Genomic DNA, 26,318 nt, shown 5'->3' with positions numbered 1-26,318 from the left:
ATTGGCCAGTGTGAAATGCTGATGGTTTCACTAAGGCCGATGAAAGCAGTTCTATAATAGCCACGTGGTCTGACGTCTAGTAACACAAAAATTCTTGCATTTAGGAACATCACTTTTTTTAAATATCCCTCCATGTTCCCTTGCTGTACCTTGGGGAGAACAGTCAAGTTCTCCTGTTAGCTCTGCCACACAAGTTCCTGCAGTGTCTATGAGAACTGGAAGCAATCCCTTTACATGTGACTCTGTAAGACATGCAGCAGTTAACTTGCTTTTGCTTTCAGATAAAATAGTGCAGCTCTGCTTATTAATGGCTACAAATCATGGGAGCTTCAAATCCCGAGTTCCCTATAGCCCTCTTAGCTGAATGTACTCCTGTCTGCCATGCATGAATAATGCATGACCTCACTGGCTTTAGTAAGACACAGTTAATTCTCTTGGCCTTTAAAGGTTTTTTCTCTCCCTATTATTACTTAGCTGCCATCCTGTTTGAAGGGAATGAATTAACTGCAAGACTCCAAATGCTGGTGAATTTAGGAGACAATAACATTATAGGGATAAAGCAGCTCCAGAGTTCAAATTCTTCAGCGGAGATCTGTCTCTCCAGACTAAACGTCTCTCTTGTGCTGTGGGCATAGTTGGTCTCCCAATAGTCAGATAATTTTGTCTGTAGAGCTTTATTAGATCCAGCCAAACCTGCGGGGCATTGCTATGTGGGCGAGGGGAGTGCCTGGCGTGGTGGGCAGGGCAGAGCCTGGGAGCTGCAACTGTGGGACCAGAGACATGTCAGGCAGGATCTGCAGCTGGTCCCACCTGTTCTCTCGCTCAGGCCTGACCCTGCCAGTGAGCATGGCACAGAGGTGCCAGCAGGGTGCCCTTTGCAGTTCTTTTTCTATGTTTGATACCAGTTCTGAAGGTCAGAAAACTGTTGAAACACAGATGCATCCTTCCTAGCTTGATCATGGAGTAAAAACCTGCCTTTCTGTATTGTTTATCCAGATGGAATATCCTTCTGAAAGTCTTACTTAAAGTTTAAATCTTTTTTTTTTTTCTCTGCTTTATCCAGCACAGCTGCAGAGGGATTTTTGGCATGGTCTGTTCATTTTAGCAACATGTTCTCTCAGTGTTGAGTAGGTAGGGCAGAACTTGAGAATGGCAGGGATTGACAGAGCACCTGCTAAAACAGACTGCTCTTTATAATCTGTAATTCAAATGTTTATTTTAAAAGGAAATACTTTGGTTGGCAAGCTATGAAGTGTGTGATGATAGCTAAGTGAGCCTAAAGCCTATCTGGGTAGCAGGAGGTAGAACCAGGTCGTGACACGTTGTGCTTTTTCTCAAGGCACAATTTTTCATCCAGTTAACTCGATGTGCTGACCCCCATAAAGAATAATTGAACCCTAACAAAATGATTTTTGATTCATGACAAGCTGTAGCTGGAGTGGAGAATCAGGAACCTTAAAAATCTTTTGTAGTATCTCCTGACATTTATATACAGTCCTAAAATAGTTGAGAATAGGTGAGATTTATTGGCGTAGCATACTAACAGCTCGATGCTGGGGTTTCATTTTTATTCATTATACACTGTATCACATCTATTTGGTGTTATTACTATAGTGGACTGGAGCCCCTGCTGGTGAGCAGCAGCACAGCTTTGGCTGGGACACAGTGTTACAGCAAAAGCTTAGGTGTAAAGCTAAGGAGTTTGTACCATGGAATCAGACCCTCTGAGTTGCACCCAATCAGTCTGACTAGTTTTCTTGCCAAGAAATTGTCCTACCTGCATTATTGCTGTCTTCCCTTCCACTGCCATTATTCCAAGATTACCACCATGTTTCCATTGCCTCCAAAATTAATTTCCACTGTTCACTGCCAAGGCAAGAAGTGTTTACAGACACTGCTCCACACTGAAGGGCCACGGAACATCAGGAGCACACACAGGTTTTCATTAAGAGCACTGGATGGGGTGAGTTGGCACTGAGGGTGCCCAAAATGCCTGTACCTGTGTGGTGCCAGGTGGCTGTGCAGGCAGAAAGCAGGTGCAATAACCAGATGAAATGGGGCTGCTTTGTTGGATTCCTTAGTTCATTGCTTTTCAAGTTGGAAATAGTTACATTTTTTCCAGGTTTATTTCATGTTAAGCTTCAAAAATATTTAATATCTGTTTCTCTCTCAGAATCATAGAATCATCCAGGCATTTGTACATTTTTAGACATATATATACATGCATGTATATATTTCAATTATATTTACCAAAATAGTGTAGTATATAATTTAGTCACTCTGTTATATTCATCACTATGCTGCTAAAAGCCTGTAAATAGCAATGAATTGTGGCACCAGCAAATTCAACAGTTCATAGCTGGTTTATTTCTTGGATATCTGGCTCACTTGTTAAGCATTGCCATGGATAAAATGAGAAAAGGAGGCCACAGTATGGGAGAAACATTTTAGAAAGACAATAGGTTGTGGTAAAAGCAATAATTTACGCTGACAAAATTGTGTGTTATTTGCAATGCTTAACTTAATTGATATTTTCTTATAAAAGAAAAGTGGTATTGTAAGATAAGATTTTAAACCCACAGGTGCTGCGTGTTTTATGGAGTATTTATCTGGTTTAAATTTTTGCAAGTTCTAACAATTGTTTAATTGTGGTGCATAAATTACTTATGTGTCTTGTTCTTCTCCCTGCGTACGTTTCACTAAATTTTGTAAAGACTAATTAATGTCATCCTCAGCAGAGTTGCTCTTTTACATCAGTAATCATTCACAACTTACTAGATGCCTGCAGCTACAAATCAGTCATTTAAGCAACCCTGGGAAGTGTTTTGTAATTTAGTTTTCACATTATACACCCCATCTGGTAATGGAAGAAGCTAATAGTTCTAACCATATTATCAACTTGAAATCAAGCCATTCTGAAGCATTGTAATTACCAGTTACCTCAGCCAGTGAGATGACTCTGAGCATGCACAAGTGCCACTGTGTGCATAGGAGACAGGGCCTTTTGCCTCCTTGGCTTTTTTAATGCCCCAAAGACTTCCAGGAGGACAGAAATGGTAGTTTGAGCTCTGATGGGAAGACAAGTATGATCTACAAAATTTAAACCAAAGGCCACAGGCAATTTCTACAGGGATTTAGAACTTCCCAAGAAAAATAGTTTATACTTTGAGATCCACCTTCTTTGAACTATCCCTCTGTCTGGAACAGGGTAGTGACAAGCTTTAATTTGGAAAATAGCTGCTCAAACATAAGCTTCAGATCCAGTGGAAGGCATCATGGAGCTGACTTCGAGGAGCAGGAGTGGGATCTGGCTGGGAAGAGGAGCTCCCTTTCCAGTCCAGCCCTGTGTCACCTGCCCAGCTCTGCCCTTGCCACAGTGGCAGCACCTGCACTCTGCCCGGAGCGTACCTGGAGCTGGGAATCAACACAAACACCACATGGAACCTGGTTGAAAGGCACTTTTTGTACTGGTCTGTGGTACTAGCGGGTACATTTTACAGAAGGAATCAATTTAAAAAATAAAAATAAAAAATTAATGAAAAAGGTGTGTTTTGTTAGGTTCATCTGCCATCTTTTCAAAACTAGTTTCATTTAAATGGCCTTTGAACAGAAGCCAAACAAAAGTTTAGTGCAGAAATGCGGAGTAACTTTCCTGTAGGTCAGACAATATTTAGCTGTATCTTTGGTGTTTCATTTTCCAGTGCCTGTTTGAGTAATAAGAGAATAGGAAAGAAAAATTTTTACTTATCCCTCCTCTGATTTGCCCAGTCTATTTCTACATGTAAGGACTGACTGTTTCCCACTCTAATACTTGTTGCAAGGGAGAGAAACTTGGACTGCTCCAAGATAAGGCTCAATCAGTTAATTAAATAGTTCATATGGCATTATTTACAGCAGCAAGATAGTAAACTCAATGACCCTTTTGTTTCATTTTAAGGCTTTTGTTCATCTTCCTGAAGATTTAGTTGTTCTGGGCTGAACAATTTTAGCGTCCTTCCCACCCCCATCCACTGTTCCTATTCTGCAAGTACCAAATGATGACACTCCTGTACTTTGGCTCAGGAGGTTATTCAACAGCTCATTTCTCGTATTCATCTTGGGCCACTTTTGCTTCCGAGTTGTGTGATTTCCTGAGCAGTTGTTCTTCATGCTGGGAGCTACTGCATTTGATTTTTGTCTGTCCCATCATCTCCTCATTACTGCTTTCATTTTAACAAGTTCTGTGGTGTGAGTTGTTTTAATCTGTCCTCTCAAGCTAAATTTAGTCAATCTTAAATCAGGTTTAAATTGTCAAATTATTGCATACAAGTGTTGGACTAATGTAATGCACTCAAATACTACAATTTAATGGTTCTGCACTGGGAAACTGGATTAGGGATTTAATTTTACACCAAATTTGAGAAACAGAAGGCTGTTTTGGGGTTTTTTTCTTATGAAGTGGAAGGAGCTGTGGCTGGGGCTGAGCTTTGCATTGGACTCACGCTCCATAATTCACTGCTGAGAGACACTTTGTGTGTCCATCCCCTTGACATGTTTTGCTGCTCAGTTTCAGAACAAGCCATCTGTTCTGCTCTCGGTGTATTTCACAGTCACTTTTATTCAAATATGCCAAAAGCTGCTTAAGGAAGAGATTTTTTTCTTCAAACACTTAAGTCTGACCAAGTGGCATGAGTGATATCTAGCTTTGCTCCTCAAGACTGAATGGTTTAATAATGGAATTAGGCTGGGCACATCCAAACCCAGAGCACCTCGATGTCATTGTTGCCTGCATGGACAGCCACTGTGATTCTTTCCAGCTTGTCATGATAAAGCAAACTAAGAGGACAGTATTCCTCACAGGAAAAATGAATTTGACAAGTGTTTTTGCTGTTAGGTTAGCACTAGCAGTTTTGTCAGCAGTACCCAGACTAGCTCTTGGTGCTGCCAAATGAGTAGCCTCATCTCTGGGCTTACTTGCAGGAACTGCTGGCACTTAGGTGAGCCCTTTTAATTTAGTCTGCTTCAGAAGGAAGCTTGGAGCTTTTTGTTTGTTTGTTTGTGTTTTTAGTTGTTTTTAGTGTTGTGCTTCAAAGGCAGGGATGCTGACAGAGCAGTGGAACTCTGGCAAATAATTCAGGCCAAGGTTGCCACTGGGTTGTGGCGTATTGTCTCAATACTTTATCCTTTATGAGCAGGGACTGAGTGTAAGTGAAGCTGACACTTTATTTTATATTAGAGAAACTTGCAGTGAGTCAAGGTGTGCTGGCTTGTGGTTGCTGTTCCCGGCTTTGCTCCACTCCCCTGCAGCAGGACGGGCAGGCAGGACATGGGTGTTGCTGGAGGAGGAAGGGAGCAAGGTATTACTGGGGTTCACAGCCCAGGACATTCCCAAAGCCCTTGCTCCCTCCCTCTGTGCAGGACGAGGTGGTTTCACAGTTTGCTGACTGTGGGCATGTCCCTTCTGTCCCAGTACTGTGTATTGTGTATGACCCGAGGGAATGGCCCAGGTTAAGCACAATAAACGCTGCAGCAACTCGAGAGGCAATTGGAGGTTTCAGTTCATTTATGCAGCTTGGATATTGTACTATCTCTTCTGGATTCTTGAAAAATAAAGAAGTATTTAGGTCTCTATCACTCACTTTTATTGGTAACAAGAAAGAAACAAGTGTGTAATTTAATGCACTAAGTGCCTCCCTCTCTGTTCCTCCCAAGTGGCACAGCTTGTTTGTTTTCAGAACTCCTTTCCTAGGTATTGTTTTTAACTGAGCAAACTTCAATTCATGGAGGAGGCACTGCAGGTGCTCATTCTGTTAATACCTTTGGAGATTTTCTTCACTGTGTGAAAACTGCTGTAATGGAAGCCAGTCTGGCAGAAAGGTCACCTCCTCCTAATAACTTGCTTTCCTTTCTCAGGGATAGCAACAGGAGAACCTAAAAGTCTTTGGAAATTGGTCGTTACCTTCTGTGCTCTGTGAAGGAAATGTTTTTCCTGGTGAGGAAGGCAGATCATGGTGATGTGTTGGCAAATGTTGCTAACAGGACAGAGGTCTACTCCATGTGCCTCCTCCTAATGATAAATTATAATAGAGCAGAGATGATCAGATCACAGCACAAGAGGGGCACTAGTCTTTACACCCCTGATTTTGTTTTTAACACATTGTTTTCTTCACAAAGCCACTTTCTGATGAAAACTTGTACTTAGAGGTTTGTGGGGTGGGTGGGGGTGGGGCTTTGTGGTGGTGTTTTGTTGAGTGTTCTTTTTTGTTTTGTTTTTATAATGAAAATCCACACTGGCACAGCAATGCGCTATAACAGATATAACAGATATAACAGATTCTGGCAGACAATCCCAGCTTCTGCTTGGCATGGACAGGGCAGACTCGCCTCAGCACAGGGCTGAGGGCTTGCCTGTGCCAAGCAGGAGCCGATGCTTGACTGCAGTGGCTCCTTGAGGTGTGTGTTGGGCGACAGATCTGCCAAGGTCCTGGTGTGGTTCCGTGTTCTGGACAGGGCTGTGCACTATTTGAGTTGAATTTATTGTGGTAGCAGGTACTACTACCTTTTATTATGCAGCCTTCTATTCATGGCAGGATTTCTCAGCTGTTCAGTCCCATGTTATGCACATGCAGTATTTGGCAGGATTGCCTGCCAGTTTTCACCACATCTCACGTCCCCTGCATTCCTAACAAACATCACAAGACAAACATTGCACCCAGCTCAGCCTCTTGAGGTGGGTCTTTGCTGCTTTAGCAGCTGAAACAGAGAACATAGGTGCCTCTGTCTAAATGTTCTCCTACAAAATGCTTTAAGCCTAATGATGTAACACTCCCCTAAATTCCAAAGCAGAGGCCCCCCCAGGATGTGTCAGGTCTAAATGCAACATAGATATGTCAGTTCAGAACTGGCTTGATGCTGCAGCGCAGTGGGATGAACCAGCTCCTCTCCCTGCACATGCAGCAGAGCAAACTCCGTGGCAGGAACCTGAGTGGTCTGGCCAGCCTCTTGTAGGAATGTGTCAGAGCTGGGAGTGAGTCCTCTCTGACTGCCATGCTGTCACATGTGCTGTGGTTTGGTATTCACAAAGCCTCCAGATTCCAAAAAACCACTGTGGTGGTTCTTCCAGTGGTGAAATAATGATTTTTGTACTGTTTTGTAGGTTCTGGCTATTCAACCCCAATGTGTATTTACACCAAATCTAATAGTGATCCAAGATGATAATTTCTCTGATGTTGTTTATTATTAGTTAAATGTATAGGTTTAAGTTGATGGCACTGTATTTTTTTCTCCCTACAGATGTAAGTAATAACTTCTGTGCTATTTCATCAGACATCTAAACCTGCAGTTAGATACCTGAAAATCTGCTGACATGCAAATAAATTGATCACTAGACCTGAGTGAATGTGACCCATTCTGTCCCATGCCTTTCATATTGTTGTCCTAATTTCTACCATTACTTACAGGAAGTAAAAATGTGCCTCAGTTATGTAAATCATCCTTTAGTGGGAAAGGAAACTGGTCTATCAATTGATGCCAGGTGAAGAAAAAGCATTTACCTTCTGGTTGTTGGAGTGTCTGCTAGTTTAGAAGCTCTGCTTCCAAGATCATGTCCTGTCAAAGTGCTCAGTCGCAGTGGAAACTTCCATTAGTAATGCACAATCTCTGTTGTACTTAGTTATTCCTGCCGTTCCAGAACATCTTTCTCTAATAACATTGAAGGCATTTTAATGCCTTATTCTTAGCCTACAATGACCTTTCTGGAATAAAAGATGTGTGATTAGGAGATTGGCCCGTCAGTGTACATTCCTTTATTAACAAATTTGGAGGATGTATGTGTAGGAGAAGTTCTTGTAGGGAAGAAATGTACCTGCTCTGTTATACCAGAGATGCAGCACTTTGAAAGGTGCTGCCTGTTGCCCAACCACAGATCAGATGATCTTACTCAAATAAAAAAAAAATGTTGTGGTTATTTGACAAGCCACTTTGGAGCCAAGTGAACTAATCTTTACATAGTGTTTTGATGCATTTAACAAAGTTTTTGAACCTTTGCAATATTTGCTCTGTTTTGGATGTAGCAGTTTTATGTAGTAAGGGCCAGTTTAACTTCCTCTTAACATGGCTATTAATCCATGCAACATATAATCACTACAGAAAAAGCAGTATATAATTTGTTTATGCAGATAGACCACACTATTTTATTTTAAAGAGTCTAGTAAAACTCGATGGTTTACTACTCAGGAACATAACTTAAACGTTCAGAATCCAGGGTATTTCCCCAGAGTGATTTATAATACAGCAAGAAGTGGAAAGCTTAAGAAAAGGGAGGAGGGTTTGGATGGGAACACTTAAAATTTCTTGGCAGATGCTTACTGCTAGGGAAGCTTAGGTTTTTTTCCCTTTCCTTCTGGGAGTGAGAGATTTCAAGGAGGAAATGGCAGATCTTGGTTCCTGAGAATGCTTTCCGAAGGCAAGCTTCGAGAGCAGCCTCATTTACATCGCGGACCACATCCCTGGGAAAAGTGTAGCTTGGGCTCCTCACCTGCCCAGGCTGGCTGGGGCTTTTGGGAATGGAGCCATTCTTTCAACTCCTCTGCTTCATGGGCTCTAGATTATTTTGTGCATACAAATATAATGAGTTTAAATGACAACACAGAAGTTTTAGTGAAGGATTGGAAGTGTATTATGGATGTGTTTCACCTGTATGGCAATGGGTTTAACTGTATGGTAGCAGTGTTTCTGTGACCCTTGTTGTTGTAGTACTTGTATGTCTAGTGGACTGTGTTGCCCAGGAGGTGTGTTTTGGAAAAACAGGAAAGCCAAAGCATGGCAGGTGTCATTGTGGCTACCTGTCAACCAAAAATAATTTTGACATTTCACTCTCTATGTGGTAATGGTTCCCTTCATTTAGTCTGAAGTTTAGTTTTGGTCTGGATAGGCAATGGGAAAGAAATGCCAAAATTCAGAACTCTGGTTCTGAAATGGGTTTTTAGGAACAAGACAGGCAGTAGCTGTTTGGAAGAATAGCACTGAAATGCCAATGTCTGTAGGGAGCTGTCAGCTCCTGAGGATCACCAAGCGCTGGGAACTTAGGGAAGACAGAAATGCATGTAGGCTTGCTCTGAAGTCCTTTTTCTCTAAATGTTTTGTTACTGATAAATCCCCTCCTGTCCCTCTCCCTTCCCCCTTTGGTACATTTGTCCCAAGAGGAACTGCAATTCCCAGCTGTATTGGAATACTGGTAGGAATTGGCATGGTTTAACTCAGGTAACTCAGGGAGAACTGCATCCCTGCTGCCAAGAGTGCACAGCACCTGGAATGAGGCAAAAGCCCATTCAGAAAGTGTCATGGTGTGAACAACTGGAAACACCTGGGCATTGTGAAGGAAATAAACATTTTTACAAGTTAGAGCAATAGCTTTCAGGTACAGAATTTATAGAGATAAAATTCCTGAGCAGGTGTAGGAGTCACCAAAGGGTGGGACAACTTTGGTCTCTTCAGTGTTTTTGTTTTGTGATTAACAGGCAACTCAGCCTTTTGAGCTTTCTAGATTTGCAGGGGCTTTTTAGTCCACATGCTAATATTTGGGAACCTGTATTCATTTCCTTGACTTCTTGAAAATGGTTTTCTGCTAACCACATTCTGCAACCAGTCTGTCTACATGCACAGCTTCCCAAAAGCAAGAGAGATTTCATTCAGATATTCTAAACAACCTCAAAGGAAATTGTGTTTTGTGAGACATCCATGTTTGAATGGACCAAGCTGAACCTACCTTTCATCAAAATTGGGCAAAGCCTGTAAGGAAAAATGCATGTAAAATTAATTGAGCTTTGCCTACTTGAAAGCAAGAATTCAGTCCTGCTGTGACCACTGAGCACAGCAAAAGAGGAACAGATGATTTTGGAACAGGCAAAATTTTGTCACCTTTTCTGTTGGTGGTGACTGCTAAATCCATATGGATCATCCTGAGCATGAATTTAATGAAATTACAAGTATTATGCACAACTGGCTTCTAAAAAATGAGGTGCTTCTAAGAAACAAGTAGATGAAATGTTTTTTTTACTGAGAATGTGTTCACTTTATGCTGGAAGGTTACAAACATGATGTGCCAAGTCCTGGTGCACACTGGAAATCTGAACAGTCTGTGATCATCATAGGGTGAGTGTTGCTTCTGTGAGATCCCCAAGCACTGATACAAGTTGCTGTCTGTGAAGTTGGCCTGAGATCAGGCATGGAAGCTGAATGGGAGATAGGTCTGGAGTTCTGAAGAATTATCATCTGGCTTTATTGGTTTGAAGGGAAGAATGTCCTGGAAGGTCAGTATTAATTGATACTACTTACCAAGGGAAAGACAGTGATGAATAATATATAGTCCTGCTTTTGTCTTTGGAAGGTATAGCAATAAAGCAAAAGAAATGTAAACATTGCCCTTTTTTACTAATCTGGAAAGTTACCTTATAGAAAGTGAAATGGATATTTTAATTGGTAGCACCAGGATTCCAAACACACAAAAACTCAGGATTCTAATTTTGCATCAGTAAGTAAAATTAAAGCATATGTTATAAAAGTAATTCAGAATATGAAAATGCATGACTGACATTCAGATATGTGATCATAGAGAGATGATGTTTGCACTGAAAGCAATACCCTGAACGGTAATACCAAGAAAGGAAAGCCTTTATTTTTCTTTTTCCTTTGTTCATTGACATTTTTCCACTGATCTTGGTGTAGTGCTGGCCACTCCCCAGTTGCTTTTGTCTTTGTCAATTAGTAACATTTTCCTTAGTCTCCTGATCTCCCTGCGAATGTCTGCAGAGGAAACCAGGAGTAACACTAATGGAGAGCTCCAGGTCTCCCTCCCCTCTATCGCTGGCAGCGTGGATGTACCGAGTGAGCAGCACACACGAGCTGCAGTTTTGAGTTCCTGAGGAGCACCCTGGATGGTCACTGCCCTTCTCTCCTCATCATCTCTTGAGCTGGAAGATGCTTGGAAGGATAAAGTCAGCCCTTCTCTCTGCTTTGGTGACCCAGGTCTTTGTGTCTCAGTTTTGATGGTGTTTGCTTCTCTCTCACAGCTCTGAAGGAAGGCATCTTCCTTGATTTATTGGTCCTTCTTACTGAAGAAATTTTTCTGATTTTTGAAAGGACAAGTAGATGCAAACCAAGTATCAACACTTTGGGAAACAGATTATGTTGGCTATTTCTGTTTCTTCCCCCTAGTACTTGACTCTACAGGCTGCTTTGGGGTTGTGGCTTTGATTCTGTGTGTGGTTGAATAAGATTTAAAACAAGCACAAGGTCTTGATCTCTCCTCCTGGACAGGGGAGTAAAATCATATCCAAAGTAAACAGCTAACTGATGTGATGGGTTTAAAGGATGGTTTAAATGGAATGCTTCCCAGGAAGTCTCCTTTGGGTGGCTGTTCCCACCCCTAAGAGTGATCTTGGCAAGCTTTGTGTAGCTTTTTGCTCAGCCACTGTCTATGTAATTAACTTAATTAGTTAAGAAATATCCAAGATATCAAAGTGGCATAGGCATCTTCTTACACCCAAGGGGTCAGTGTTTATCTCAAAACTGTGAGTACTTGCAAAAATAAAATCCAGTTCATCTGGAGGCAGACAGAGAACACAAATTACTTGGCAACAGGAGGAAAAAGAAATATCTATGGATAGGGAACCCTATTTAGCACTATTTACCCTGGCAAAAATCCCTTTGGCTTTGCTGACAATGCTGGTGGAGTCAAAAAGGCTGAGTCGCCAGGGAGTGGAAGGAATTTGGTGGGAAGCATTCTTTTGTGCTCTGTGTAATTGTGAATGTGCTTGTAATATTTTGGGGGGCTATACTTTGGATTAAGTACCAAGTTAAATCATTTGTTTTTATAATTTAGCATTTCATCTGTTGCACCTATGTCATCTGGACTTTTGGATTGAAACAAGCAAAATATTCTGTCCCTGATGTTTCCAGACCCAGAGGTCTGTTTTAAAGCCCAGCTCACTGAGTGACACTATTTGAGAGGAGGAGGACAGAAGAGTGAGAAGGAGATGGCTGATAAGAGAGAAACTAAGACATGCTTAAATGGTTTAATAGGTCAGAAGATCTGACTGGAAAGAGTGAGAGCAGAGTTTTATATATATATGTGTGTGTGTGTGTCTATGTGTGTGTGTGTGTATATTTCTATGTATGTTTATATGCCACACAAGCATAAAAAAGAAAACATTAAAAATGAGTGTTCAAAATACGAGGCTGATACTAAAGGGGTCTGTCCAGAACCTATTCAAACATGATGGAAATTTGGCATCAAATTGATCCTCCGCTAATGAAAAAAAAACCCACAAAAAAACAAAAGCCCCCGCAATTTTTCCCATGAAGAACTTAGAGTGTCAGTTTACAATATGCCAAACTGTAAATCAAATATCAAAGAAAAAGTTGACAAAAAAACCATCCCTTTTTGGAGAGCTGGAAATGGCCTTATTGTCTTCAGTAAGCTCCTCTGCCTGCTTGGTACTGTAAAGAATTAAGTCATTTATTGTGGTACCTCAGTGTGGGCTTGCATAAAGTCAATTATTGTATAAAATTATAGCCTGCATATTCAGCAATGACCAGGTAAGAAAATAGGTCCTACTGGAGCTAAAATCATGTTGAAATTAGTTTATATTTTGTATTAAGAAATTATACATCTTGTACATCTGCCCAAGGTGTAGAATTTTAGAGGTGTTTTTTATTGTGGTATTATCATACACACACACACATATGTAATCCTGAATCACTCCAGGAATCTGAAAACACAAACATGCAGAAACTGTGATAAGGATTTGGATACATATTCCATTTCTATCATTCTAGTGTTTTATTTGCTATCAGCTGTATTAGTGGGTGGATGGGATTTTCTTTCCCACAGAAATAAGACGTGCAAGTACATTAAAGACATGAGTGAATTGGGCAACTTTGCTTTGTTGTTTCCAGATGAATTGTTTGGTTTTGTTCTTTTTGGTTTTTTTTAATTGCCAGCCTCACAGATTGACTTTGGGATCTGAAAATCTAGATAAATCTCTGCTCATAATAGCTTTCCTGCAGGCCAAATAGTGCTTTCCTTTACACCTGTGCAACTGCATTAGCCAGCTGGTAGCTGGGACAGAGCGAGTTGGAACAGGCTGCTTATGGACAAAGCCTGTTTGATAATCAATGAGTAAGAAGCAATAAACCCAGACCCTTCATGGTGTTTTATAGTTCCTTGCAGGGCACAGCCACGCAGCTCAGTGCTTCAGCTGCCCCTAGCTCTCCCCTCATCTTGTTTGACATCAGTGGCATCCTGTGCAGATGGTGGTTGTAAAACCATCAGAGAGGAGAGAAAGACCGAGCCTGGTGCTGGGAGATGTGTGAGGGGAGAGGGCTGGAGTTAAATCCTCCCTAGTCACTTCTTGCTGCCCTCCCCTTTGTGTCTCAATTCATTGGAACAGCAAGGGAGCACCACAGGGGGACAAGTCATTGTGTGGAGTTTGAGAGGTCCAAAGGAAATGTGTTAGCTGGATGTGGTGGGCTCGAGGACTGGAAAGAAGTCACGAGTGACATGCTGCTGCTGCTGCAGGCCTAGTGCTCAAAATATGTTAAGCAGTGTTGTGAGGAGTAGGCTGATGGATGGGTGGAGAATGGCAGCAGGTTCCACAACTGCCACCTGCCCTTTCAGCCCTCCTGGCCAGAGAAGACTGCCCAGAGAGGGCTCCTCCTGTCCATGTATCCAGCAGGACCAAGTACAGGAAAGTTTTGCTCACTAAAGCTGCCCTGGAGGTGAAGAAATTCAGTGTGAGCAAAACTCCAGTTAGCTACCAGATTCTAGTAATCCTGTGTGAAATTCCAGGGGGTGTTTGTGTGAGTCTTAATGTTTGTCATCATGTGGTACGCTCCCTCCCCCAGATGTCCAAGAACAGGAAAAGTCACCTCAGTGGGCAAACCACTCCCTGGCCCACCTGCCCCCTCACCTCTCCCTTCCCATCAGTGGGTTTATGCTGGTGCTTCAGAGGCTTGGGCTGTGATAACACATCTTAGACAGTGGCTGTGGCATGCATAATATGGAAATCATCTTTCCACTCATTTCTTACAAACTGACTAGGCCATTTTGTAAGATGACATGACAATTGTAGGTGGTGGCACATGAGTGTGAAATTTCAGACAGAGCTTTGCCAAGGTTGAAAGATGGTAACAGGAGCTTGTGATTGAGGAGAGATGAGTGATGGCAAGTGGAGGCAGCTCTATGTGCTCTACCTGTGACATGAGAGTGCATTGGTGTTCAAAATGAATGCTTTAGAAATGTGTTCAGAGAGCATCAGTTGTGTTTGCATGACAGGAACGATGGTGAATCCTGAATTCAGTATAAAAATAATTCAGATCATCTGCAGTACCCATTTTCTGCTGATGAAGATTATGATACTTAAAAAAAAATCATTTTCAAGAAGTGGAAAATACACATGCTGCTAAACTAATGGGATCAAATTCATTACATTGAGCCTAATTGCAACTTCATGGCTCCACATTTATTCCCGTGTAATTCTATTAATATCAAAACTAGAGTAACAAAGTGATGAGTCAGGTCTATTGTTTGTGAATCTCCGCTAGAGATCATTAGCTTGTATACAATTGCATTAAAATTTAAATGACATGCTGCTGTCATTTCTTCGCTTGGTTTGAGAAAATCTGCATCTGTTGGAGCCTCTGGGTAATTTGAATTGGAGCAGTTGAGAAAATGTCGTGTAACAATGATATGAGGAATGCAGTAAAATATTAATTGTCTTAAACAGCTCAGCACAATCTGTGTTAATATAAGTAGGAGAGTCATCAGTTCTGTTGCCCTGTCAATGTGGTGAAACTTTGAAGAAAGCTGCAGTGTGGTGCAATGTGATGGAGATGCTTTGAATCAATTTAATTGCTAACTAGGATAAATAACTTCAGTATAATACTAAACAGCCATACAAAAATCTATTGTCAGAGGTTCCAGCTGAGAGTGAGAGTTGTAAGCAATGGGAATCTTGAATGAGCATGTGATATTTCAGTGTGGCAGCATGCAGAAATTCTGGTGAGGCTTCAGCATGCTGGGCACAGCACAAGAGAGGACAGGGTGTGTACTTCACTGTTCCACACAATGAACATGTCATACAAAATGCAACAGGCAGATGAAAGAGCCCAGTGGGAGAAGAGCAGATGGGGCAGTCAGGCAACCAGGTGCTCACCCGGCTCAGTGCATAGTGCCAGTATTTTGGTTTTCTGCACGTTTCTCATTCATTCTCTTCCCTCTCCCTCTCTTATCCTTGATTAGCTAATGCAAAATAAAAAATATGTTTAAGAACAGGTGTGAAAATTTACAGTCTTGTATTTTAGAATATTTTAATCAGTATGATTAGGTTTCTCGCCAAGAAATCTTATCTGCTGTCACACTATTAAGGCAAAACTCCCATGTCAATGAACTGAAGGATATGAAGAGGTTCACGAAAAATATCTTTGATTTCCTGCCCCCCTTTCCTGGGCAATAAGGACTTGTTCACAGCCATAAAGATTGTTATAGGTGTGTACCTATGCATGGTATATTATATGCCCATTTAAGAAGCACATCTCATGAACAGATAAAATAGAAGGAATTGTTTCAGCATATTTCAGTCATCACATTGCTCGCAGTGTGCGGGTGCCTGTTGCAATAGTTGTCTGCAGTGGTTTGTCCTTGAATCCTGAACTTTCCTTCAACTTTTTCCCTTATTGCTTTGTCTATAAATCTGTCCATAACCCCTGAACAACATTGTCTTTGAACTCCAGTGCATCTACTCAGTGAAATTCCCATCCGAGCTTTAATCTTCTCTCACCTTGATATATTTTAACTTCCCTCTTTATGGCCTGGCACACAAGCTGAATTTAATGGTGATAAATATGTTTCTTAGATTAAAAGCTGTAAAGTGTGTGTTACAGATTAATCTAAGCCAGATCCTCATTCCCAACATGGTGCACCTGGGGAAGTTAGAGCAGGGAGGAGCTAAGGAGCCAGTGGTTGTAGCTTTGGCTCATCCTTCATGTCAAGCACATCATTAATGTGGGGTGTCTTTGCTACTATGGAGCATTTAGATCCTCACTGAAGTAACTGCCCTAATTTACCTTCACACCGTGTTCAAGAGCAAAGTGAAGAGTTGTTTTGTGAAAGTATCTGAGGGGAGAAGAAAAACAAACAAATCAAGGCCAGAAAGTAAACTTTTCCAGCTCGTCCTCCTTATTTGCATCTTCCTGATGCAGACAGGGAATGAAATCATATGTGTCCTTCCTTTTTCAGAAGGGAAGTTGGCCACCATTCTTGCTTGTACTCTGGTACCATGCACAGTTATCAACATATAGCAAAAACAGCTTATTACATAGCCTTGCTCCTATTTTAAAAAAGCCATTTGTTTGCTGCAGTTTTGCAGCTTCTGAATGAGGTGGAGCAGTGCAATTTAGTAATCTGTAGATTGTAGAAATAGTGTGATAAAATGTTTTAAAATATGAATAATACCTGTGATTTTTTTTTCTGTTGTTGTTGAAATTGAATTATTATGATGCATGTGTACATTTAAACAGTTGTAATTCAGAAAATGAAGGTTTTCAGGTGAGTTTCTGCAGTGAAGTTTGTTTGTAGACTTGGCGTGGGCTAGACTGTGTATTGTGCCTGCTCTTCATATTAAATATGCGGGTCTAGGGCCCTTTTTGGGTGTATCATAAACCCACTTAGAGGGTAAGAACTGCAGCCCACATGGAACCTCTCAGAGCAGAGTTTCTGCAGGCATGTATGTGTATGAATCCACATATACAGCCTTCCTACAAATATACACAAATTACTTTTCTAGGAAGAACACTCCTATAACCAGTATGATGAAAAAAATGTTTAGGCTTATGCTTAAGCCTACTAAATTGAAGTCTTTAGAAATAAATTTTGAGCCTGCATTGAGTATCTTGAATTAAGGCAATGTGCTCTGGTGCCTGAGAGTCAGGACCAGTTGCCAGAGTCTTGTGCCTTCCTCGTAGGAGATCACAAACTCTGAAATGCAAAAAAGAAATTATGTGGAGCTATGCATTTGTGCTCAAAGGACAGATTCTTTATCGAACCCCCAACAAGAGACCACTGGCTTTGAGGATTGATTTTCATTTGTTTTCATTCGGTTCTGCTTTTCAAACCTTTTCCTCTCAAGAAAGCACAGCTGGAGAGCATTAACTGAAAACAAATGATGCTGCAGAATATCTGCGTGTTCACTGCTGCTTTTTCAGCTTAATTCTGCTAAATGATGCTTGATTGAAGTTTTAAACTGTGCTTTAACTGCATTTAACACTTAAAAGCCAAAGGTATCTGTAAACCAATCCTCCCGGCCCGGCCCAGACGTGCAGAGGAGGAGGCGCAGGGGAGGTGGGGGTTACCTCTGAGTCCTTCCCTCTGTTCAAGCTTTCTTGCCTTCCTTTCTCCCTTTACCATATTTAATGTCAAGTACCGAATTTTTGTGGTGATGTGGGTTAGCTCAAATACAGGGTGGTGTTCGCGTTGGGTTTGTATTTTCGCTTCCCCACCCTGCCTTGCTGAAAACGAGGTGCTGGTGTGGACAACACAAAGCTTTATTTGTGCTGGTAGGCAACTGCTGAAGACAGCGGCTGTTCATGAGCCCTGCCCGATAACACACCAGCGCACCATCTGCCACCCGTGTCGCTTTGGAGGCAGCGGGCGATGCCTCCCAGCTGTGTGCGAGCAGCCCGGAGGGTGGGACGCGGTGTCGGGGGCGCGCACGGGACGCGGGAGCGCGAACACGGCCCCGGCAAAGCAGCCCCAGGGTGGGATGCTCTGCCAGAGCTCGCGGCTCTGCCGTGGATAAACACGCGAGTCAGAGAAAGGTGGCAGCGCTCCTTCTGAGAAAGCACAGCGTTCCCTTGCTGAATTGCAGAATTCTTGGGAGAGGTCATTGCTCTGGATCGCCTGAGCCGTGATTAAAATGAGATATTCTAATGTGCTTCATTCATAGACTCTAATTCATCACAGAAACAAGCAAACTTGAAATATATATATAAACTATTTATTTTTATTTATTTAAATATCCCATTTATCAAATTATAGTACCAAATGATATCCAATACAATAAGTTGATTTTTTGAACTAAAATTTAAGATGCTTTAGCAATTGATTAGGTTTATGCTTTTCTTTTTCATGTTTAGTCATGCTAATATGAGCACTAGAAAGATACTTAAAAGTTGTTGCTTCCTATCAGAAGTGGACAACGCTCTCAGGCACATGGTGAGCTTCTTGGGGTGTCCTGAGCAGGGCCAGGAGTTAGACTTGATGATCCTGATGGGTCCCTTCCAACTTGACATGTTCTGTGATTCTGTGGTTTGTTCTATTTGCTGGGTTAGGCTGCAGAGCTTAAAGACATCTCTAGGAAAAATAGATAGGTGATTTCTTTTATCCTGTTATTCATTGTCTGAATTTTCATTGCTGTTAGGAGATTTATTAGCATTTTTTATGACTGGTCATAGCCTATGTTCTCTAATATATTATTTGCAATTTCCTTTCTCTAGATTGTGCTCTTTAAGGAGCTCAACTCAAATTTTCTATCAGTTGAATCAGGGAAGCCATAAATATGCCACATGGGGTGTATTTATGTGCTGTATTATGCAGGGGAAAGAATTTGGCCTGTACTGTGTAAAATTAAAACAATAATTAAGCTTTGGCAGGAAGGAGAACTCCTGGCTAACATGTATTTGTATGCTTATGGTATGTGATAATTAAATCGTAGTTACAAATTCCTATATACTCTAAATCACCTTAATGGAAACACTTAGGCCACGTTACCTCTTAGCAGGTGCCTTAATACTTGGAAGGGTGAAACTTCAAGAAAAAGGATTGGACTTGGGTGTCCTGGTAGGGGACGGAAGATTGTCCATGGATCAGGTTAATGTCAGGTAGCTGAGTGGTGACAAGATGTGGAGAGAGCTTTTTCTTCCCACCTGGTTATGGAAGGCCCACTACAACAGGCACAGTGTAGGACTGTTTTCTCCTGTCCGTATGTGATCCCTTTCCATGACAAAAGGTCAGTCTTTTGGGGACTCTATCCTTCTAAAGATCATGGTGATCATTGATCTTGGCAAAGTATGAGACAGAAATGGAGCAGTGCAAAAGCAGGGCAGGGCAGGAACTGGGGTGCTGCTGACATTGGTTGGAAAGAGGAGAGGGCAGGAAGGAGAACCGGGCAATAGCCACAGAGTGCCTGAAATAGAGAAAACCTCGGGTCCTATTAGGATATGAACAGTGGCATCGTGCATTTCCCTCCTTTCCAGACTCTTCATGCACCAGGCACGTCGGAGTCCTGCAAGAGGTTGTTCTATTTCCCGTTTTGAGACCGTGTCCCTTCACCTCAGTCACCAGCTGGCTCTTTCCTGCTGGCACTGTTGTCAGCACGGCAAAGTCGGGACTGGAGAGGTGTCCGCCACTTAGTTAATGTTGTGTTGTGGCATCTCTGTCTTGTAACACTGTATGTATTGGTTGTTTGTTTTGGTTTGGTTATTTTTAATCTGACTTTAAAGTGGCTTTTCAACAGTTGAGAACGGTGACATGGATCACTGAATAGAAGTACTATTATTAAGAGCAAAACGATCAAAACATAAGGTACCTTGGTGTCTATTTAAAAAACTAAATAATTTCTCAATTTTTGGTGATGAGTCTCACAAAAAATTCCTTTGTCCTTCTTCTAGCTTTTATTTTGCTCGGCGTTTTTTCCCCAGACATCTTTGTTTTTATAACATGAGATAAAAATATGGTCTTCATAGTTTAATGAAACCCATGAACATGATGTGATGTTAGAGCTTTAAAAATTTATTTTAAAAATAGTATTGTCATTTGGCAAATAACTGTTGTGTGCTAAAAGCTGCTCTTTTGTATGAGTCTGATGTAACATTGCAGTTAATAACATTTAGTGTTATCGGATGCTAAATGACTTTATCTCAACTACAAAAGCCTGTTTACAAAGTCTTGCTGGGAGTGCCAAATTGTTAAATAACTACAGATTGCCAAAACTAAATGAACTTTTCAGCTGGTAATGATGTGCAAATTGCTCTCATAGATGTATGTATGTTTTGAGAAACTGCTCACAAGTGTAGCCTTGTATCTCCTTACAAACTTTTCTTTGCCTTTGTCCTTAAACCAGCAGTGACACCATTAGAATGAATCTAGATAGATAAACACAGCTATTTTGTGTTATTAATAGTTGAATACTTACTAAATATTTTATTTCATTTAATTGACCTAACATTTAATCTATTTTTAAGTTATTAGCTATTATGTTAAACAGCTATTTAAGCTTTATTGTAGCCCACTTGGAGAAAGGCAGCTCTAGGTGATAACAGCAGCTGTGGCTGTGCCTTACCCCGCTCCCAGCTGTCCCTCTGTGTGTGACTGTGGTGTAAGGAGGGGACAGTTTGTCACGGATCACCCTGACCTGTGACCTCGGTGGGCCTGTGCAGATACACTGCTGAGAAGGGGGGCAAGCAAAGGTCTGTTTATTTGTTCTGTACATGAGCCGCCTTGTAAACTACTGGTACAAAACTGGGAGACACAGGAATTAAACTCTTGACACATCGATTAAGCAGCAGAGGTTTTTTTTCTGTTGAATACCAATTTTCAGTAATTTGGAAGTTATGAGGAGTTACTTTTGGATGAAGAGGTCTCAGTGTAAACTTTAAATGAGAAGATGATTCCTTAAAGTATGTTCAGGAAGGTGACTGGAGCTGGCCCAAGCTTGGAGCTGTGTTACCCAAAAGCTGCTCTCTTCTCTCTGAGTGCTGCTGGAGCCCGAGAGGAAGCTCTGGGTTTCCTGTGCAAAGCTTGCTCCCTTGCCCTGGAGTGTCTCGCTTTGCATTTCTTAGCCTGGTTGGGAATTTAGTACAAAGAGCCATTCTTGTGAATCATGTTTTCTTTGCAATTTTGCATTCCAGCTCAGCAATTCATTCCTGCCTTTTCTAATGGCAAGAACATTACTGGGGTTCACATAACTTTGGGATAATGACTAGTTCAGGTTCTTCTGGGGGGGCTTGAATGTTCTAGTTCCGTTCCACTGGCAGGGGGAAATGCTTAAAATACAACTCTTAGTGTACCTAATATGCGTTATAAGTAGTGAGATGTTCTGACAAATAGTTAATAGCTCTGAATTTAAAAGTTTTTTTCACAGGTGAATATTTAATGTTGTGAAAGATTTTTTTAGTAGTCAAGCTTACAGCTAATGATGTCTTTGGAGTAATTATGATCCTCTCTCTTGCATTATTAGAGTCTTCTCACATGATTTGTATGATCTTAACTGAAAATAGCATTTGGAAATACCATTTTGACTGTTTGACTGTGTTGTAGAGTGTTTTGGATACGTCAAGTCTGTGTGTGTGTGTTTTTCAGGTGGGGTGCATAGCAACATGCACTCAAGTCTAACTATCCCTTTCCTCTCAGCAAGGGCTGAGGTACTTGTGGTTCTTTCATTTCTCCCTGAATTTTCCTGCACACCGGAAACACTTGTGTTTGCACGGTGCGGGAGAGGCGGTTCGGCCGTTGCAGGAGATGATGAGCAGCCTCTTGCAGCGCTCCATTGCCTCGCCGGCACGGGGTGCCCTGCCAGCATGGCCCCCGCTCCCGCTCCCCCAGCTCCGGGACAGGAAATGCCTCGCAACTGCTCAGGCACTGGAGCTGCGGAGAGGGCACGGCAGGGCCAGGGCATGGAACCCGCTCTGAGTGCCAGCTATTGGCACTGGCTGTACAGCAGGTATTGGCACCTGAGAGATGCTAAAGCATCTCTGGAGTTACCACTGGGCTGTAGGGCAGTGGGGTCTTTGCTCTGTCAGTTCCTGAGGTGGGGAAACTGCTGGGACACCCGTCTGGCCGGGGCCTGGTGTGCTGGAGAAGTGGCGTGTGTGTTCCTTGGCTACAGGGCAGGGGGAGCTGAGCGCTGCCCCCGGTGATGCCCGGCTTGGGAAGCCGTCCCGGCATCAAAGGTCTGCAAAGTCTGATCTGTCTGCTGCCTCTTCCCCATGGTAATACAAATGCCTCCCCCTGGAACTCACCCACTGTTCAGAACCAAACTTGTGCTTCTTAAAACCCATTTCTCCCCCCCCCCCCAAAGATCCACCTTTGTTAACTATATAGTAAAAATGTGAGATGTGATGGATGGGGAGTGCGTACATTAAGGTACACACCAAACATTTAATAATGGTTTTGTTAAGGTTGCCTGCAAAATGTCAGTCTTTAATGTTAGACTTTACCTTTGTCCCATAAACTATTTTGAAACAAAAATTAGTTCTTTTCCTGAGTTTAATTTTTCTTCATTTAGGACTATTTGCAGCTACATACATTTTTAACTTGCAATGGTATTATTACAGTTTTTCAAGTTCTTACAGCCAGCACCCCAGAAAACATAATTTTTATTTAGTATTGTAGGACAGACCTGTTCAAATTTTGTTGTAGGTTTGAACTGCTGTTGAATAGCATAAAAAGAATACAGTTCAATTTTCAAGTTGCAAAAATCACATTTAGTACGTGCAATTTAGCAGCTGTTGCAAACCCTTGGAGGCATTTTCTTCAGCATTTGAAAGTTCCCTGTAGAAGTGAGACAGGAGACATTCATTTAGTATTTCAGGCTTGAAAAATAATTTAACCTTTCCTTAAATTGTGTTTTGAAGTTTGGGATTAACTCTGTGCCTGGCTGCACAGATGGCTACATTTTACATATTCCTTTGTCTAGGAAAAAAAAGAGACCACATGGTCAGTTAATGGCTTTAAACACTTCTAGTCCTCATTTTACATCTTCTTAATGGGACCTTGGAGATTCTGGGAAGACACTCAGAAAATTGCTGCTTATGGTGTAAGACTTGTTAGATTTGTTGTATTCTGTGTCCTGGAACTCATGAGCTATTTTTGCTCCTGCTTATTAATCTTGGCTAATGAATTTTACAGCTTCATCCCCTAAGATTTAATATTCATATTTCTGGTATGGAAAAAATGAAAACTAAGATCATCGATGTATAGAAAATGTTGCTTTATTACTGGAATCTGAAGGCTCTTATTTTGTGATCTTTTAGTAGGCAAAATTATCAATGAGGTGTATTTTTAAGAAGTAGACTCCGTGTTGAGTCCCTGAAGTGATTATAAGCTAAATAACCTTTTCAGTCTCTCAGAATGCTTTCTGAGCTTTTTTTGCTACCCACTTGTAGGAAATGCTATAGTGAACCTTGGACTACACAACAATTCAAATGTGATGCTGGGATAAGTGATGGAAAATCCTCTAAGTCAGTGGTGTGTCACCAGAGCAGGCAATTATAGCATATGAAACCAGTCCTTAATTGGGTAGTTTGTGCTTTATACAGATTTTTTTCCAAGTAGGTTTTAAAATAATATCAGCAAAAAGATTGCTAGATTGACATAGAATAATAGAATCACAGAGTGATTTGGGTTGGAAGGGCCATCTGGTTCAACCTCCCTGCCATGGGGACACTTTCCAGTAGGCAAACATAGTTGGTGTAAATCTACATGTGGAACATCAAAGAAATCTTGATAAAACCACTGAGTGCTGTACAGTGTTGAGCACTCTGTCAAGTTTATAAAAGGTTATCACTACAATATAGGCACATCACTCCTTTTCTCTCCATTTGAAAGTACTAGTAAGGTTTTTAAGGCTACTACTGTTTTATTATGTAAAGAGGGAGAGTTTCCTGTAGTCTTTTAAGCTCTTACCCTTTTAAACCAGCATGTGCAACTAAATCCATCTGGTTGAAGTTCCTGAAGATAGCTGTAACTGGTAAAAGACTTTTCAGCTTTATTCCAGTTCTTACAGGAAAAAGATTTCCATTGAAACTCTGCAATCACAGGGGTCATTCATGCCACTATTAGGTGGAAATTTTGTGATGTTCCTCCAATTCATTCAGTGTGAGTTTTGCAGGCCATGATGGGATGTAGGGGTGAGATGGTTTGAGATGCTGCAGATCACTGTATTTGAGTCTCTAGGCTTAACTGCTATCAGCCAGGCATTTCTGACAGATACTTAACTCCTATTAAGTGAAATTTAAGAACATCTGCAGATGTTGTTTATATATTTTGGGGGTATTTGTATACATATGAGAACATGCACCCTGCCTTCCAGTCAGCCAAATCCTCCTCCCCTAATTTATTCAAGGAGGAAAAGGTTACATTTCCTCTAGATTTTTGTGGGTGTTTTGTTTAGTTTTTTGCTTCCAGTGAACTTCCTAGAAAGAAAGGCTAAGAGAGTGTTGTAGGAAAAGCTCTGTTGGCTGAGAAGTTTGGGTGCCCTTAAGTAGCATTTCCAGTTCTAAGATGCAGAAGGAGCTGGTATGTGGAGGTCAGAAGTTGCCAGTGTAGTTCATGTTAACACGACATGACGAATGTTGTGTTATAAACACAGTAGAAACTCTTTGTCTTGTTTGAAATCTGGAAATGTAGTAACTTCTTATGCTGCAATTTGGTAAGCCTGAAGAAGAGTGGTTTGGGATTATTATTTTAAACCTCACGGATAAGGAAGCTCAGTCTGGAACTTTGTAGCCCCTTATTATGGGTGAAATGTGTAGAATTTTGCCTTGGCTTCTATTGATCATCTTAATTGCCTCTAGATGATCAGAGTTTTTGCAATACCATTACTATCTTTGTGACTGTTCAATAGAATGCAGAATCTGTGTTAATAATTGAAACATTGTGTGTAAATGGAGATGCCAAAAATTAAATGTTTCTTTTCTTCTGTTTTTTTTCAGCGGAACCCCTGCCTTTAATGGACTTGTGCCGAAGATCAATTCGTTTTGCTCTTGGCAGAGACCGCCTGCATGACATAGAAATTCTACCTTTGCCTCTGTCTCTGAAAAATTATTTACAGTACCAATAAGATGTCTAGAACCCTCTGGCCTCACATTGGACTACATCAATGCAAATGGCAGAAAATTGTTTACAGCAAAATATAAATCTTTGTGATGGACACTTAAGTGTTATTTAATTTTTAATATATATTTTTTTCTGAACCAGTGAAAGCAGATCACTGTGGGGGACTACTAAAGAATGTGAAAACATTGATTTGATTGAGATTTGTGTGTTTTCTGTTGCCTGTTGTGTTTACAGTCCTGAAGGCCATTATTCTCATCTCTCGTATGTTGGTTTATCATTGTTGCCTCCGGTAAATGCCAATGAAAAGTCTGACCTGCAAGATCCACTGTCCTGCAGGATAGAGCACTCTACAATATTGTGATTTTTTTTTTCTTTCTTTCTATCTCCTACACTTTCTCCCAATAAATAAATTAGCAAAGGAGAATTCTTGGCAGTAACTTCCGAAAAATATTTAAACCTTGTCTTTGGTATAGAGAGTTTTGGGGAGTTTTGAGTGTTCAGCACTCAGCATAATTAGGCCTATCATATGTTAAAGCTCTAATGTTCAAAACACCAGATTATTGTCTAGAAGAAGAGTCTGTGGTTTGAAAACATGAGAAATAAAAATCCAGTAGATGTGTCAGATCAGTTTTTGGACTTGGTGACAGGAAGGCACAGTTCGTTGTTTTCAAGACCAAATCTAGTCCCTCCAAACTTCTGCAGTTTATAACAAAGTCTTCACTATCCCAAGAATTTAGGATATTGATATTTTAGAAAGCTTGTCACTTTTTTTTATTTGAACAAATTTATAATTTTTATGTGGTATGAACTCTTAAGTACTTTGTTTTCTTTTTAATGTATGTGTGGTTATAATGTTTATTTATCTGTTTAGTGTCTGTGGAGTTCTCATTTAACTGTTTCCCATCTTGGGGGTGACTGATTTTGGTTTTTTCCCCAGCTCCATCTGAAATGTATCAATTTTTCAGGCTCATCCCATTTTTTAAGATGCTGCTTTCTATTTGCATTTCTTACATGTTTCAAGTTATCTGCCTGATCAGTTATCTAGTTTTTAAACTGGAAGTTGTTGTTATGGCAGAATGTCAGATGTTTAGACTGAGCTGCCTTCAGCATATTTTAATGTGAATTTACTGATGAATGAGGAGAAAATTTCTAATAAAGTCTACTGTCCAAAGTAAAACTCATATCTCCTTTGATGAAGTGTAAAATAACATAGTCCTGCTCATAGTACAGAGTTGAAGTTCAGTTCCTCCTGCAGCTTTGCAAATGTTTCTGTTCAGCACTTCTTTGGGATCGCTGCTTTGGGTTTGTGTGCAAGAGACATCACAGGCAGCATCATGTCCTGTTCCTGATTCATCCCACTCACTCTGAATAGAGCTGTGCTCTTGCTTTTAACACCATTCTGGTCAGATTCCTCTATAAAATGTCACTTTTGTGTGAAGTTGCACTT

The 26,318-nt window shown here is 41.1% G+C and overlaps 1 protein-coding gene across 6 annotated transcripts in view; it reads left to right on the top strand.

The window, feature by feature from the left end:
- Window positions 1–26,048, top strand: part of SPSB4 (splA/ryanodine receptor domain and SOCS box containing 4) — a 163,439-nt gene extending 137,391 nt beyond the window's left edge. For all 6 annotated transcript variants that reach the window (XM_071566264.1, XM_071566267.1, XM_071566266.1 and 3 more), the window contains one exon: window positions 24,748–26,048. In XM_071566264.1, coding sequence (XP_071422365.1) covers window positions 24,748–24,875 — 128 coding nt within the window. In that variant the 3' untranslated portion in view covers window positions 24,876–26,048. The remainder of the gene's footprint in view (window positions 1–24,747) is intronic.
- Window positions 26,049–26,318: the final 270 nt, after the last annotated feature.

This window comes from Pithys albifrons, chromosome 11 (genome assembly GCF_047495875.1).
Source record: "Pithys albifrons albifrons isolate INPA30051 chromosome 11, PitAlb_v1, whole genome shotgun sequence".
Classification (NCBI taxonomy): domain Eukaryota; kingdom Metazoa; phylum Chordata; class Aves; order Passeriformes; family Thamnophilidae; genus Pithys; species Pithys albifrons.
Note: the sequence above shows the minus strand (reverse complement) of the source record. Positions and strands in the feature narration are given on the sequence as shown.